Genomic DNA, 17,479 nt, shown 5'->3' on the forward strand with positions numbered 1-17,479 from the left:
CCAACCAAATCAAACTTCTACTTCAACATCTTGTCCAGGCGGACATGTCAAAGCACATGTCAGCCTCGTGTAAGAGAAGCTCAGGTCCAGATGTAGGACTGTAGAAGAGCTGACTTCAGGTGGGATTCGAGGTGTGATTTTTTTTTTTTTATAGGCTGTGGGGAAAATGCCATCAGTGTCAGATATTAAGTTTGAAGAGAGGAAGTTAAGCCGTACATCCCTTGCCTTCATTTTCAACTATTACTACCATTTCGGGGAAACCCAGCAAATGACCCACAGCACCCTAACACTACTTGAATAGAAGAAAAAAAAACCCCTGAGTGCAAATTCAGTCAGCCAGTCCTCTGGAGCTCAGCCTTAGTTCCTCATTGTTTGGATTTCTGTAGCCAAATGGTGCAAGTCATGATTGTGACTAATCAGGGTCTCTTTTCAGTTTTTCTGTATTCACCTTGAGTTCCCAAACGGTGCTAGAGAGAAAAGAAATGCAAATGAGTTGACAGAGTGGAAAGAACGCCCTGCAGTTTGTCTTTGACTTGCTCAGAGCTCTCGAGTGAGCTAGGAGGACAAGCTTCGGTATTTGTAAGGTAGGGTGAAGCAGACAACTGAGAGAAGCTGGGATATCGATATTACTGTCAGGTCGGTAAACCGGACTTTTTCCGAAACATTGTGGATCTTGGTAAAAATTACAGATGTGACCTAAAATGAGGTGCTCAGCCGAAGACTCCTTGAAAAGCAAACCGATTGCATGGTTTGGGTGGGGTGATTCCCAAGGAAAGCAGTAATATCAGGGTGGTGTGTCACCTTTTTCATTTCCTGAATAACTTTGAACAGAATAGTCATTAAAATGGATTCTTTTGAATGAATCTTCTTCCCATATCTGAACTGTTTGAGTAACTGCTCCTGAATTAGGAAAGATCATTGGAGCAAGTTTTCAGCTTCCTCTTTGCAACTTTATTTACAGGTGCAAACTTCCCAAGGGCTACACATAGGAATGTTGAACTGCTGGAGTGCTACTATTTCTTGTCTCTTTTCCCCAGTTATGGTGAAACGGTTCTCTCTCTGTGTTTTGGGCAATTCAAACCATTCAGTCAATCGATAAATCAGTGGTATTTAGTGAGCTCTTACTGTGAGCAGAGCGCTGCACTAAGAGCTTGGGAAAGTACAGTACAACAGTTGGTAGACACCATCCCTGGTGCTTAGGGCAGCTGCTGATTCTGCTTACTGTAGACTCCCCCTTCACTTTGAAATTTCTCTGAAACACACATTTACCCATCAAGTATGACCCCTTCATGATCATTATGACTTACAGATATGTTGTATTTGTGACAAATATCGAAATCCCCCCACTTAAAGATTCCCAAATGGGCATTATTCTACTTTCTCCTCCCCCACCACCACTCACATCATCTCACCTCATGAGTAATTGGAAACAAATTCTGGTGGGTGAGTATTTGTTCGAAACCGTGATCATAATCAATACCCAGTGGTAGTTCGCAATTTTATGTTTCTCTCTGTGTAAAGAATCAATCAATGGTATTTCTTGAGTGCTTACTGTGTGCAGAGCACTGTACTAACTGCTTAGGAGAGAACAATATGTCAAACACATTCCCTGCCTACAATGAGCTTCCAGACTAGAGGGGTGAGTGCTTTATGCCTACTTCTCCATTTCTGCATGGTTCTGTCCCTCCAGGGCTGGGATAGGGTCTTACTCAGTTGAGCATTCAAAACTTCAATTCCTGAATTGTGCAGATGGTCTTTGACCAAGTCTGTCAAACCCATTCCTGCCTGTGGAGCTTTACATTCATAGATGGATCACTCTTTATAAAAATCTGCCAGTTATTAATGAAATATTAGCCAAATGGCCCACACAGAACAAAAGTGAATTTAATGACTAGAGCTACCGCTCTGATTTTTTGAAGGGATGGCTTTATTCATTTACTCATTCAGTCATATTTATTAAGCACTTACTGTATGCTTAATACAGTAAGTATTACTTACATACATACTTATTGTATGCTTAATACACAGAGAAGCAGCGTGGGTCAGTGGAAAAGAGCACGGGCTTTGGAGTCAAAGGTCACGGGTTCAAATCCTGGCTCCGCCAATTGTCAGCTGTGTGACTTTGGGCAACACTTAACTTCTCTGTGCCTGTTCCCTCATCTGTAAAATGGGGATGTGGACTGTGAGCCGTACGTGGGACAACCTGATCACCTTGTAACCTCTCCAGTGCTTAGAACAGTGCTTTGCACATAGTAAGTGCTTAATAAATGCTATCATTATTATTATTATTGTTATGCAGAGCACTGTACTTACTGTATGCAGAGCACTGCACTAAGTGCTTGGTAAAGTACAATACAACAAAAAACAGTGACAATTCCTGCCCATAAGGAGCTTATAGTCTAGAGGTGGGGGAGACAGACATCAATACAAATAAATAAAATTACAGCTATATACATAAGTGCTGTGGGGCAGTCGATTGTGGGGGAAAGCAAAGGGAGCAAGTCAGGGTTGGGGGGAGAGCAAAGGGAGTAGGAGATGAGGAAAAGTGGGGCTTAGTCTGGGAAGTCCTCTTGGAGGAGATGTGCCTTCAGTAAGGCTTTTGGGGGGAAGGGAGGGAGTAATTGTCTGATGGACTTGAGGAGGGAGGGCATTCCAGACCAGAGGCAGGACGTGGGCCTGGGTCAGCGGTGAGACTGGTGAGATGAGGGCACAGGGAGAAAGCACCAGAAGAGCAAAGTATGTGGGCTGAGTTGAAGAAGGAGAGAAGTGAGGTGAGGTAGGAGGAGGCAAGGTGATGGAGTGTTTTAAAGCCAATGGTGAGGAGTTTTTGTTTGATACGGAGGTGGGTAGACAACCACTGGAGATTTTTGAGGAGGTGGGGTGACGTGTCGTGAACTTTTCAGTAGAAAGATGATCCATGCAGCGGAGTGAACTATGGACTGCAGTGGCGAGAGACAGGAGTTGGAAAGTCAGCAAGGAGTCTGATGAAGTAATCTAGGCGGGATAGGATGAGTGATTGTATTAACGTGGTAGTAGTATGGATGGAGAGGAAAGAGTGAATTTTGGCTATGTGAAGATGGGACTGACAGGATTGGGGATGGATTGAATATATGGGTTGAATGAGAGAGAGGAGTTAAGGATAACACCAAGGTTATGGGCTTGTGAGATGGGAAGGATGGTGGTGTCCTTGTCCTTGTCCTTGTCTTCCCTCCCAAACCCTGCCCTCTCCCTGACTTTCCAATCTCTATTGACGGCACTACCATCCTTCCCGTCTCACAAGCCCGCAACCTTGGTGTCATCCTCAACTCCGCTCTCTCATTCACCCCTCACATCCAAGCCGTCACCAAAACCTGCTGGTCTCAGCTCCGCAACATTGCCAAGATCCGCCCTTTCCTCTCCATCCAAACCGCTACCCTGCTCATTCAAGCTCTCATCCTATCCCATCTGGACTACTGCATCAGCCTTCTCTCTGGTCTTCCATCCTCGTGTCTCTCCCCACTTCAATCCATACTTCATGCTGCTGCCCGGATTGTCTTTGTCCAGAAACGCTCTGGGCATGTTACTCCCCTCCTCAAAAATCTCCAGTGGCTACCAATCAATCTGCGCATCAGGCAGAAACTCCTCACCCTGGGCTTCAAGGCTGTCCATCACCTCGCCCCCTCCTACCTCACCTCCCTTCTCTACTTCTACACCGCACCCTCCGCTCCTCTGCCGCTAATCTCCTCACCGTACCTCGTTCTCGCCTGTCCCGCCATCGACCGCCAGCCCATGTCATCCCCCGGGCCTGGAATGCCCTCCCTCTATCCATCCGCCAAGGTAGCTCTCTTCCTCCCTTCAAGGCCCTACTGAGAGCTTACCTCCTCCAGGAGGCCTTCCCAGACTGAGCCCCTTCCTTCCTCTCCCCCTCGTCCCCCCTCCATCCCCCCATCTTACCTCCTTCCCTTCCCCACAGCACCTGTATATATATATGTTTGTACTTATTTATTACTCTATTTATTTATTTATTTTACCTGTACATATCTATTCTATTTATTTTATTTTGTTAGTATGTTTGGTTTTGTTCTCTGTCTCCCCCTTTTAGACTGTGAGCCCACTGTTGGGTAGGGACTGTCTCTATATGTTGCCAACTTGTACTTCCCAAGCGCTTAGTACAGTGCTCTGCACACAGTAAGCGCTCAATAAATACGATTAATTGATTGATTAGTGCCGTCTACAGTGATGGGAAAGTCTGGGAGAGGACAGGGTTTGGGTGGGAAGATAATGAGCTGTGTTTCATACATGTTAAGTTAGAGGTGACGGGAGGACATCCAAATGGACATGTCTTTAAGGCAGGAGGAGATGCGAGCCTGTAGAGAAGGAGAGAGATCAGGAGAGGAGATGTAGAGGGCAGGGTTCTGTGGGAATGGGACAGTGTTCCTGTAAGCCACACACAGTCTCCCAGGGAGGTTTTGGCTTTGCCGTGCTCACCCTAGATGATGACTTTTGGAACAGGACGGTTCACAGCACCTGTACAGTATTGGCCCAAGTCCCTTAGTTGAACCACTTAAGCTTTTGCTTTCCTATGGGAGAATGAAATGTTTGCTGTAGTTTTGACCTTTTTTAGTGATATTTAAGTGATTACTTTGTGTCAGGCACTGTAGTAAGCTCTGTGGTAGATACGAGATAATCAGGGTATCCCACAAGGGGCTCACAGTCTAAGTAGGAGGGAATAGGATATAATCCCCATTTTACAGATGAGATAACTGAAGCAATTCTCTAAGTGAAGCAACTTGCCAGAGGTTTCATGACAGGCAAGTGGTGGAGCCGGGGTTCATTCATTCCTTCAATCATTTATTGAGCACTTACTATATGCAGAACACTGTACTAAGTGCTTGGGAGAGTACAATATAGCAATAAACAGACACATTCCCTGTCCACAATGAGCTTACAGTCTAGAGATGTAAGCTTACATAGAACCCAGGTCCTCTGACTCCCAGGCTTGTGCTCGTGCTACTAGGCCACACTGTTTCACTTCATGTACAGGGGTTGTTCGTTGCCCTTGCAAGTATGTTGGTATCCTGGTTGCTCCCCAAACAGACTTCCAAACCCACCGTGACCGATTTCAGCAGCCAAGAGACCTCAGACAGTATAGGACTGGGATCCAAAACCTCCTGAGCCGCAACCTCGTGAAAAGCTTTGATTTAGACAGGCTGACTCTCGCTGTGGTTTTGCACCAGGCTGATGATGAAGGTTGACAGGAGAGAGAGGTGAAATGAGGGTAGTCATTTAGCAAGCTAATGCTAACATTAAACATGAATTTCTAGCTTGGTCAGAGACCTGTGATTGCTCTTCCTATTTCCGGATGAACCATCTGTTCAGTGTTGGTAAACATTTACAAAAACATTTCAGGGAAACAAATTTATGTTTTAAACAATGCTCTGGGTTCTCCCCCCGCCTCCCCAACCAGCCATTTTTAACCCAAGTTCTCCCCAAGGGCAGGCCCCGCTGTAACAGTTGTTATTCAGGGTTTTGGAAATCCTTTATGCCTTTCCTGCCCTCATGAAGTCATGGCATTTGGAAAATCAGAAGGAGCCCTTATCTGGGAGGCTCCATGCCTCCAATTTGCCTCTTTTCTCAACCTTAAGAAGGAAGAAGAACATCTAGTCCCCTTTAGTATCCCCCTGCTGTTGGCTGAGGTCACAACCAAGGGGAAACAGAAATGGCAGTCATATTCTATGGCACCAGTGTGTTAAAGCAAGTGGATGGGGCAGAAAGTTTTCTTTGGTCTGGTTTTCAGGGTTAGTACGTTGTCCATTTGGCTTCTTAGGAACAAATAGCCTGTTGGGTCCTGCCTTGGTGTGCTTTGGGGATCATCACAGAAATGATTTCGGAATCTTCCTGAAGAGTATTTTAGAGGGCTTAGTTTTGTAAACCATCCCTGAACTTGTTTATCAGGAATGGGATTGCATAAGTGTGGGTGACTCGAGTCTGTGTTGTTCCTTGTTGCAGTTAGATGCAGTGAGTACCTTATTTGGTCTGGGGAAGTGGAAGATTCTGACCCCCTTTTCCAAGTCAATTAGGGACATTCAGGCAGTTGCTGGTATCTATTGAGTGCCTTCTTTGAGCTGAGCACCATATGATGCTCTTGGGAAAGTCAGTAGTTGGCAGGATCATTCAGATAGTTTTCTAGCCAGCTACCTGAAACTCTAGAATTTTTTAACTCAATTGAGTCAGATTGTGATCCGGTGTAGTTGTGGCCGTTAACTGTTGAATCCTATCAATTGTTATGATGTGGGTGGGGAAAACGTGGGATTTGTTGGACAGGCTGCAAAGATGAACACGTCCAAGAGGGGTTTGGACAAATCGCAGGGATGACTGTTCCATAAGGGGATTGGTCTTTTTTTTTTTATAGTATTTGTTAAGCATTTCCTATGTGCCAGTCACTGTACTAAGCACTGGGGTAGATAGAAGCTAATTGGGTTGGACACAGTCCATGCCCCACATGGGGCTCATAGTCTTAATCCCCATTTTACAGATTAGGTAACCGAAGCCCAGAGAAGTGAAGTAACTTGCCCAAGGTCACACAACTGACAAGTGATGGAGCCAGATTAGAACCCAGGTCCTTTTGACTTCCAGACTTGTGCTCTGTCCAATAGGCCATGCTGCTTCTCTACTAGTCTTCCCCGATTAATCCACAACACCCCAAGTGACATTGACCCAACAGCCTCTCCTTAGCCATTATGTAGTTTTTAATACTCCGCACTTAATGGGCAGGTCCTCCTTCTGGCCTGACACTCCTTCCCCCTTCATTTCTGACAGACTACCACCATCCCTATCTTTAAAACCTACTAAAAGCATATCACCTCCAAAAGGACTTCCTTGCCTAACCCCTCATTTTCCTACCCTATGCGCCCTCCCTTCTGCGTCATCTACGCACTTGGGTGTGTACCTCTTAAGCACTTTGTTACTCACCCACCTCCATAGCACTTATGTACGTATCCTTGTTCTCTCCTGCTTCCCCATGTGTAATTCATCTTATTGTCCGTCTCCCCCACTGGACCGTATACTCCTTGAGGACGAGGATCATGTCCACCACCTCTTGTTTTGCCCTCTCCCAAGCACTTAGTACAGTGCTTCGAACCCAGGAAGTGCTCAATGGATATCAGCAGTTGACTCATTCCATTATTGATTGGGCTGTTTCATCTTGACCTATTTGTGTGACTCTCTGTTTTATCCTTATCCTTCCTCCAATTCCCACCATTTTAAAATAATGTATGTCCGTCTTCCCCATTGGCAGCGACTGGGACTTGGGCCTCTGGTGAACTCTGCCCAGGTGTGTTGTCTGGTGCTTTGAACTCAGTAGACAGCAGAAGAGAAGTTAGGGAAGTAGAGAAGAAGGTTTGGCAAATTAGAAGGAACTCCCCTAAATATTAAGTTGGAGAGCATGGCAGATAACTATTACGTGGACTCTCTCCAAGCATCCTGTTGCCATGATTGGAGACCACTGATCTGACCCAGTTCTTAGGTGATTTCTTACCCTCTCAGATTTATCTATGAGCTATTTTGGAATTCTCTGGGGGTTTTTTTATAATTCTCTTCTGAGAAGTAATGTGCATTTATTCCTTCCCTAAAATTTAGGGTTGGGTTTTTTTTAATGTTTGTTCTGAGCTTCTTGATGCCACCGCCCTTTACCAAGGCAGTTGTAAATTCCCTGCTGAAAATAATGATGTGGACATCCTCTTTCTACTTGGTTCCTCTTATCCGGTCTCGTTCGAGTGGTAGATGTTTTTACTGAGTGTCAGTTTGAAGAGTTGATATAATGGTTTGGCCCCTAAAATATGATTGTTTTCTAAGCTGGGTGCTTTCCTACATTCTTGTGTCAACGTTCTCTGCTGAAGTCTTATCGTACTCTCAGTTCTTAGCATTTTAATTCTTCGGCCTCTGCAGTCTGATTTTGACACTCTCCAAATGTATTTTGAGAGAGGAAGTAACTAAGGAGGGGGATAAGAACGCCTTTTAGCTTGGTATAAATGGAAGCAGGATGAAACTTTGAACCGCATTAAGGTGATGGAAGGAATCCCACGAAACCTAGGACTTCTGAATCCCTGCAGGAGAGGAGGTGGTCTTAAGTGTTCTTTGGTTCTGTGAGAGGAACCCACAGGTGCAACGGGCCAGTTTGCAGATGCCCAAGTTGTGTCTCAGAAGGCAGGGAGGAAGGAGCAGGAATGTGGGTTTTGGAGGCTGCATTTTGGTCAAGCCTGAACCACAGGGCAGCTTTTGCAAGAGATGGGAGAATAAGAAGAATTGCCACCTGAATTGTGGCCCTTTTTCAGCAGATAAAAAAGTAAGCGCTCTGGTGCTCCTGAGACTGACTGAGTACCAAATGCCCCATGAAGCAAGTAAGGCAACCAGAAGGGATTGGACACAGACCCTAAGCAAGTAAAAGGCATGGGGCATTGTCCTTTAGCAAGCCATGCTCTCCCATCAATCAATCAATCCGTTGTATTTATTGAGCACTTTACTATGCCTTCTAGACTGTAAGCTCATTGTGAGCTGGGGATGTGTCTGCCAACTCTGTTCTATGGTACTCTCCCAAGTGCTTGGTACAGTGCTCTGCACACAGCACTCAAATATGATTAACTGATATGTGTAGAGCACTGTAGTAAGCGCTTGGGAGAGTACCATAGAACAGAGTTGGTAGGCACAGCTCCCTGCTGACAACGAGCTTACTCCATTGAAGGGATCAGGAATGGCAGTGCCTTGAAATTGTCTGCCTCACCCTAAAAGAACATCAGGCATGATGGGCAGCTCCAGAGACTCTAGGAGCAGAAAACTCAGCCCTCCGTCTCCCCCTCTAGACCGCAAGGTCATTGTAGGCTGGAAACATGTCTACCAACACTGTTACGCTGTAATCTCCCAAACGCTTAGTACAGCACTCTGGACACAGTAAACGCTCGAGAAATACCTTTGATGATGGTGATAATAAGGAGCCATCCTTTGCATGTGCATGGTGGGGTAGAGATTGCCAGTCAAGAGTTGGTCTTAGCAGCCACATCTTTGTCCCACCATCAGAAGCATCACCTTCAAGTTAAAGGAACAGAATATAATATCTGTTTTTACTCTCATTGGTTTTCAAACCATGTGAAATTGTAACCTCTGGAACAGTGTTTGGACATACTCACCTGGGACCGTTGTCATCTACTTCTTTGCAGTCATGGTCTGAACAAGTTCTTTTCTTGTCGAGGAATCGCAATTGCTGTTGAGTACTTTTGGAAACTCGGCAACAGAAACATCACCGTATTTGTTCCCCAGTGGAGAACCCGGCGTGATCCCAACATCACAGGTGAGGCAGCAGACTGATTTTTTTTCCTACTGTTTTTTGTTTCTTTTGAAGGGTTTGGTCTTTGGGCTCAGGTATTACTCGAGTCGGACACCATGGGAAGCCAGGAAGGGGAATAGAGGTTAAAGCAAAGCAGATCTTCACACCAAGTGAAACCCAGTCTCTTCTGCATCCTGGATTCTGGGGAAGAAAAGCCCTGGTTTGATGAAATTACAAATGAGGAAAGTGGATAGAAAGAAGGAAGTGAAATGAAAGACATTTCCTGAAATACTCATCAAGTTTGGGGTGGGGGGGCGGTATAAGAAAAACGTTGAGATTCCGAATTCTGGCCCCTTGATCGGAGAACTGATTCCATCCACGGGAGACTGGGGAGGAAGGAAATTGGCTGATCTTACAATGCTCTGGCAACTGAATTGTTCAGCTTCCTCCCTCCTCACTTCCCTCTCTCTCCTTGGGACAGAAACTTCTGAGTGCAGAGTCTGTTTGGGGGATCTCTGGGGCACTTAGATTAAAGCAGATCCCTGTGAGGGAACTCGAAGCACTTTGAGTTATTTGTAAGAAGTGACCAGCCCACTGAATGCATGTTTGCCTTATTCTATTAACAGAACAGCACTTCCTAACACAACTCCAGGACCTGGGAATATTATCTTTAACTCCTGCACGGGTGGTCTTTGGAGCTAGAATTGCTTCTCACGATGACAGGTAAGGGAGACATTTTTGCTTCCCTTTGCCCTGTAGAAGAAGAAAGATGAGTTGCATGTACAAGACAAGTTCATCCACGTCAGGCAGTTTTGCAAGGGCTCACATCTTCAGGGCTCCTTCTCCTCAGCTCAGAGGCACAGAACTGTGAATTTGGTTTACCTTTTAATTGTACTGACCATATTAAATGTTCCCATTGGCATTCAGAGTTAGAAAGAAATGCCTCTTCATTCAGGTAGGAGGTGTGAAAGTATAAAAGATATCGTGTTTTAAGTTCAAAATATTGGTGAAATACTCTTCTTTTATGGTATTTGTTAACAGCTTACTTTGTAGCAGGTACTGTTCTAAGTGTTGGGGTAGATACAAGATAATGAGATTGGACACAGTCTCTCCCATATGGGGCTCACAATCTGAATCCCCATTTTATAGATGAGGTAACCGAGGCATAGAGAAGCGTAGTAACTTGCCCAACGTCACTTACAGACAAGTGGCGAAGCCTGGATTAGAACCCAGGTCCTTCTGACTCCCAGGCCTGTGCTGTATCCACTAGGCCACGCTGCCTCTGGTGCTTACCCAAAGGAGCAGTTGCACTCCATTCTTTGGTGTCTAAGTTGCTGATCTTAGAGGGCAGAAGCCCCCACTGTTTCCTTTAGAGGAAAGGTGGGAAGCGATTTTGACCCCTGAGCTACTCACTGCATTTTGCAAGTGTCTGTAGCAGGCAGGCCCCGCTGCAGGCCTGGATGGTGGTTTGAAGTCCCAAAGTCCAGCCACTCATGTCCAAAACAGCTCCTTCCTGACTCTGTTGGCCCCAGGTCTCGGGGTCATGGCTGGGAAGCTGCTCCTCACATGCACTCTCCCCATCTTCAGAGCCCTCCTAAAATCTCATTTCCTCCAAGAGGCCTTCCCTAAGCCCCCACTTCCCCTATTCTCCCTACTTTTTGTGTCACCTCTGCACTTAGGTCTAAACCCCTTAAGCACTTCAGATACCCCAGTCCCACAGTGGTTAAGTACATCTCCGCCTGTGATTTATTTTCATGTCTATGCCCCCTCCAGGCTTTCCTTGTCTTGTAGTCTCCCAAGCGCTTAGTACAGTGTTTTGCACCCAGTAAGGACACGGTAGACACTACTGCCTGAGTGACTGATTTCGTTCCAGTACAGCCGTGGACCAGTGAGAGCCACTCAGGCTAGGTTTTGACCAGCCCTGCTCTGTAGGATGAAATAGTGCAGGTGTGAGGGCATCCAGAAGCATGAGAAAAATGTGTTTTAAACCCAGAAAAGGGATAGGGGGAGTACTTGAGGAATTGGAGAAGGTTTTGGAGAGGAACGGAGAGTGGTGGGAGGGAGCCAAGTGGCATGGGAAGCTGGTAACAGGCCTTGCAAAAAGGCACAGATGAGTACCAGAAGGAACGGAGGGAAGGACAAAGATGTTGGGGACAGGGTCGGAAAGAAATTAGGGGAGTCTGAGCGCGATTGAGGCAAAATGACATGATGTTTTCATTTGAACCCTTGCCCATTACCTGCTACGTGGGGAAGAAAAGCTGACTGGCTCCTGAGAAAAGCTCCACAAATAATGGTTTCCTGCAGCCATCCCTACTTGTTTTGTAGCCCTCTTGGAAGATACTAGTATTTCTGTACTTGTAACCTAAAAGTCATGGCTATTGGAAAATTGTTTCTTCACTTAAAAATCTTCCCTTCTAATAGTTCTGTGAGATGGTGTTCATTCGTCTGTGCTACAAAAGTATGCCCCCTCCCCTCTAGTATTTCTAAGAAGCAGCAATTTCTGAGAAGCACTGTACTAGGGGATGATGTAGAATCAAGATGATCAGATCAGACATAGTCCCTATCCCTCATGGGGCTCACAGTCTAAGTACTCTAGTGTACTCCTTAGTCATTAGTGAACAAATCTTAAGTGTCTTAGCTTTGAGATTATTCATGTTGATTCCTTTGGTGGTAAATTATCAATCTCCCACCCAAAAGGACATTAATTCCAGTTTACATCCTATTTTTTAAGTACAGTTTCCTGTTAATTCGCTGTTCAATCTATCTGTGGTATTTACTGAGGGCCTACTGACTGCAGAGCACTATACTAAGCTTCAAAGAGAGAACAATCAGCTGTGATTACGTATTTAAACACCTCAAAATCTTACCATAGGTTTCTGCTGCATCTTGCTACCAAAACTGGAGGCATCATTGTGACCAACGATAATTTCAGAGAATTTGTGGCTGAATCTGTGTCCTGGAGAGAAATTATTAGGAAGAAGTAAGATTCTTTTTAATGTTTCCTTCATTTCCAGAAAGTGAAAAAATCGAAAGATGCTTTGGAATTTATTTTCATTTGAATTCTTAATAGATAAAACTTTTCTCTTGCTTTCTGTAACAATGTAATCAAATATGTGGGCCAGCTAAGTTCTATACTATGGAAATATAATTAAAAGTTTCAAAAGGAGAAAAAAAATCTTCATTTAGCAGCCTCTGATGAGTAGAGTTTTGAGGAAAGGGTGATTTGGAGGTTGGCTTATTTGCCTGAGGTAAATGACCCGCAGCCTTGTCGTAAACACTCAGTGACCAGCAACCAGTTGTGTTTGTTATGGACAGTAATGAAAAGCCCAGCTATTAGGATCTTTTTCTTTTCATTTTTTTGTTAGGTTGTTTTTTTTATGGTATCTGTTAAGCACTTACTATGTGGCAGGCACTGTACTAAGCACTGGGGTAGCTACAAACTAATAAGGTCAGACACAGTCCCTGTCCCACATGGGGCTCACGATCTTAATCCCCATTGTACAAATGAGGGAACTGAGGCCCAGTGAAGTGACTTGTCTGCTGTGTGACCCTTTGCAAGTGGAGGAGCCGGGATTAGAACCCAGGTCTTCTGAATCCTAGACCCGGGCTCTACCCCCTGACCATGCTCTTTCATTATTACCACTGCCAAGTATTCTATTTTCAAGAAATCATTCAAGAATAGAAAAATAGTTCTCAGTCATACCCCAACTTGCGGGATTTTGTTTCATTGGTCAACTAGATGAGTTGAAATACAAGACTTGATCTTTGCCCCCTGGACATGGTTAAGCAAGCAATGAAAATGGTTTTTGCAAGTATTTCGACTCAATCCCTGTCCCACGTTCCCCAGACTTTAATTTTTTGGGGCCTCCTGCGGGAGCCTGAGCCTTGAGCTGTGAACAGCACACAACCCTGAATGGAATCAGGTTCTTGGCCCCAGAGGCAAATAGAGAAAACATATGTTCCCTGTCCTCGGGGAATTTACAGTATTCCTAAGTGCACACACTGAAGCCAAAAAGCACACCTACCCCATACATACACATGTGTGGCTTTGGAAAAGGCCAAACTAAAAAACACCATATTTTATCACTTAATTTGGTCTGCCTTCTCTGGAAAAGAGTGTTTTGGGTTTTTTTAAACCTCCTCCTCCTCCCCCGCCCCCAGGAGGGATTCCATTACTTTACTTGGGAAGCAGCGTGGCTCAGTGGAAAAGAGCACGGGCTTTGGAGTCAGAGGTCATGGGTTCAAATCCCAGCTCTGCCAATTGTCAGCTGTATGACTTTGGGCAAGTCACTTAACTTCTCTGTGCCTCAGTGACCTCATCTGTAAAATGGGGATGAAGACTGTGAGCCCCATGTGGGACAACCTGATCATCTTGTAACCTCCCTGGCACTTAGAACAGTGCTTTGCACATAGTAAGTGTTTAATAAATGCCATCATTATTATTATTACTTTCATGTGTCACTCATAGTCTGAAACACTGATGCCTACTTCTCATTGGTAACAGAAAGCTTTGTGGGGTCACACCACTTCCAAACCTTCTTACAATCTTCTGGTTAAGAAAGTGGTTATAAAATCCTGAAAAGGAGAGGGAGGCCGGTTCATCCAACTGCCATGGGGCCATGATATGGAGGAAGCGAATTTGACTTGAGCTTTTTCCTTCACCTGTAGGGAAAGAGCCCACAGCGGGCTGATCAGGTGACCCCTGAGGCTGGCCAGTCAGGTAACTCCTGCTGAGGGGAGGGGGTTAGGTACTGCAGTGAGCTGACCTCCCCTCCAAGAACAGAAACAATGTGGCATTTTTTCCAAGTTTCCAGAGCTAAAGGTTGCCTTTTCTCTCTTCACATTGCAGGTTGCTTCAGTATACATTTGCGGGGGACATATTTATGGTTCCTGACGATCCTCTAGGAAGAAATGGTCCTAGATTAGAGGAATTTCTTCGAAAAGATATCTCCCATGGGTATTGCCCTCTTTTTGGAATTGTCTTGAATTTCAAGCTGTTTTCTGAGGAAGCCTATGTCTTTTAAAAAATAAACCAAACAGAACAGCAAAGACAGTCAAGGGCAGCCTACACAAACGGGTTCCAGGTATTTTCTGGCTGGTCTGAGAGTTAAGGGGCTCATAGGGCATAAGAAAAGGTGAAGCTGGATGTTTGCTCACTGCTGTTTTCCTGATGGGTTTTCCAGCATGTTGGCCTTTTATCAGACATTGAAACTTGAACAGCAGTATATGACTTTTCCTTAACAGATATAGTTATAGAGAGGGTCACCTGGTTGTGAGGGCAGCCTAGGATTTTCCATTCTTTTTTCATTTCCAGGATATATGAATTTTATCATGGCCCAGGTATCTGTTGTTCAGGGATGTCAGATGTTCAGAAGTGTCCCACAGAGGCTCGATCTAAGCTCTCCTCCCCCTCGCCTTAATAAAGACCCCTGGAGCCTTTTTGACAGTCTAATATCAGTCCTCCCCCACATTGAAAATTGCAGGTTCAGGCCTAATTATGGTCCAGGGCGAGGCTACGAATACTTTTGCAGCATCTGATAGGTTTGCCCTGAGCACTTCCCTTCCAAAATACAGTTTAAAGTCTCCTAGCCTTCAGGTTAACAACTCAGAACTAAGCAGTGTAAAGTGTATTTCCCTTTTATATACGTACCCAGAGTAAAGGTCAGGGTTTTGTGCAACAGTTGCTGTTGATGGTTTAAGTGGAAAGGGAATAAAATGCAGTGATTTTTGAGTTCCTGCTGCTTTCCTTCCCCCGGAGCTGAGTGAATAAAGTCCTCTGCCCATGTTCAAAGTTTCACGGAAACAAAAGGAAGAACTTGAAAATTAGGTCAAAACTAGTGTAAGGCAAGGGTACCAAAACTATTGATTGCCTCTCGGGATTCCCCCCATTCCAGACCTGTGTTCACTGAGGTTCTAATAGGAGTAAACAAAGCTTAACATTGCTTAAAATTGAAATCAACTTGAAGAGCTGAATGACTTGACAAACAAAAGTGTCAGAGGCAGAATAAGGGTCAAGGATGGGCTTCGTCTCCTGTTTTTCCTCCCTGCTCTTCTCCCTCCCCTTGCTTTGCTGCTTCTGTCTCTGTCCATCGCTGTCTTGAACTCTCATGCCGTCTTTCTCCCAAATTATCCTTCTTTAAGCCAAGTCGAAGCAAATTCCGTCGGCGGCAGGCAAGCTCATTAAGTGTGTCATATTGTGGGTCTCATTGAGTGAGCCTCAGGGCATGGAGTCCACAGCATACCTTCCTATTTCAGATTTCTTTTAAAAGAAAAGGCCCCTTTTAGCTGCCTACTGAATCTGGACAGAATACCATCTGTCAGGAGTTACTGACAGTGAGTTACTCCTCTAGACTGTAGGCTCGTCATGGGCAGGGAATATGTCTACCAAGTCTGTTTATATTGTATTCTCCCAAGCGCTTAATATGGTGCCCTGGACATAGTAAGCACTCACAAAATACCATTGATTTGATTACTGAGACTCGAACCCCCTCATCAGTCAGTTGGCTTGCTTCTGGAGTCCAGCAGTCTGAATCCTGAGCTTCAGGCCCGCATGATGTTTGGGACTTCAGGGTGTCCACTGTCCATTTAGGATGTAAGCGCCCACTAGACTACAAATGCCTTAAGGACAGGGATCATGTCTTCCGATTCTGTTGTGTTGTACTCTCCCAAACACTCGGTGCTCTGCGCACACAGAAAGCGCTTCCTAAATATCATTGCTTGATTCTTCCCTTTTACTTGGCTAAACTTACTGAGCAGGATCATTCCATCCTAGGGAACTGCAGTCACCGCCTGGTGCCCAGCCGAAGAGAGGACTGCCCGCAGCAGGCTCTGGGCCACGGAACGCCAACGCAGCCACTGCCACCACGAGCCGCCCAGCCTCGGCCAGAGTCCAGGGACTGCTCTCAACTCCCTGGCTTCCCCAGCCCCTGAATTTGCCGGCCCTCCCAAACGTGACCAAAATCCAGCCCAACCTGACTGTGCCCCCACAGAGGTCCACCAGTGAAACCAAGCAGCTGAGAACAGCTCTGCTGAAGATATTCCCCGAGGCTGAGCAGAGGCAGAAAATAGACCAGACCTTGCTAGCCCACCCATATATGAGGGACCTCAACGCGCTCTCGGCCATGGTGTTGGATTGAGGGTGGGGTCGAGCTGATCCAGCGAAATGACAAGGAGCTCCTTTCCCTCTTGGAAATACAACCTGATGTGAAGTGGGTTTCCCTATGTAAATGGCAGTGCAACTATTGAAACTCATCACAATTGTATTTGTACAGAGATACTAAGCATTTTGTGTATAAACCCCCCCCCCTTTTTTTTAGCACTAGCTTTTTTGATAAATTAAATTATGCTGCTATTACAGACTTCTAGTCACATTTTCGGTGAAAGGAAAGGCCTGTTTCCTAACTGTCCAGAGTTCTGTGGAAAAGCAATTTGCCCATATTCATTTGTATTTTGAAATTATTTTCTTCAGGTGAAAAGGTGGACCCAGGTGAGTCCATTAACTTTGGTTCATTACAAATTAAGAACGTAACAACACTGGGAAATCTGTTACTCGATGTAAAGGTGGCCTGTCTGCCAGCATCAAGTGTCTCCTATGCAGTAAGTCTTTGGAGAGAGCTAGCTAATCAAGGTAAGTTGCTGCTCTTGGAATCCTTTAGTAAACATACTAGATAGCATCTTACGTCTGTTTGTGGTGCCAAGGAGAAATGCACCTAAAAGCCACTCTAAAACTTGCAACAAAAGTGGAGTCAGTAAACGTCTACTGACATAAGTCATGATTATTCAATTGTGAGTTATGAATGTACTGCGAAAGCTCCTTAAGTTGCTCATTTGTTGATAAATTTTTCGAGGGACAAATAATCTCATATCTCAAGATATAAACCAATAAAGGCCATCCGTTGGTTTATGGAAGGGAGTTTGCATTCTTAATTTTTGTAAATGTTTATATTTTTATCAGGAGCTAGATATCAAGGGCCACCATCTGTGAGTACACCCTTGGAGAAAGAGCACGGGCTTGGGAATCAGAGGTCATGGGTTCTAATTCCGCACCGCCACTTGTCAACTGTGTGACTTTGGGCAAGTCAGTTAACTTCTCTGTGCCTCAGTTACCTCATCTGTAAAATGGGGATTAAGACTATGAGCCCCACGTGGGGCAACCTGATTACCTTGTATTTACCCCAGCAC

The 17,479-nt window shown here is 45.2% G+C and overlaps 1 protein-coding gene across 2 annotated transcripts in view; it reads left to right on the forward strand.

Annotated features, from left to right (window-relative positions):
• N4BP1 (NEDD4 binding protein 1) overlaps window positions 1–17,206 on the forward strand; it is a 43,888-nt gene extending 26,682 nt beyond the window's left edge. For both annotated transcript variants that reach the window (XM_038753611.1, XM_038753612.1), the window contains exons 3-7: window positions 9,192–9,322; window positions 9,925–10,021; window positions 12,171–12,278; window positions 14,148–14,255; window positions 16,071–17,206. In XM_038753611.1, coding sequence (XP_038609539.1) covers window positions 9,192–9,322; window positions 9,925–10,021; window positions 12,171–12,278; window positions 14,148–14,255; window positions 16,071–16,434 — 808 coding nt within the window. In that variant the 3' untranslated portion in view covers window positions 16,435–17,206. The remainder of the gene's footprint in view (window positions 1–9,191; window positions 9,323–9,924; window positions 10,022–12,170; window positions 12,279–14,147; window positions 14,256–16,070) is intronic.
• Window positions 17,207–17,479: the final 273 nt, after the last annotated feature.

The sequence above is a fragment of the Tachyglossus aculeatus genome, chromosome 11 (genome assembly GCF_015852505.1).
Source record: "Tachyglossus aculeatus isolate mTacAcu1 chromosome 11, mTacAcu1.pri, whole genome shotgun sequence".
NCBI classification, from domain to species: Eukaryota; Metazoa; Chordata; class Mammalia; order Monotremata; family Tachyglossidae; genus Tachyglossus; species Tachyglossus aculeatus.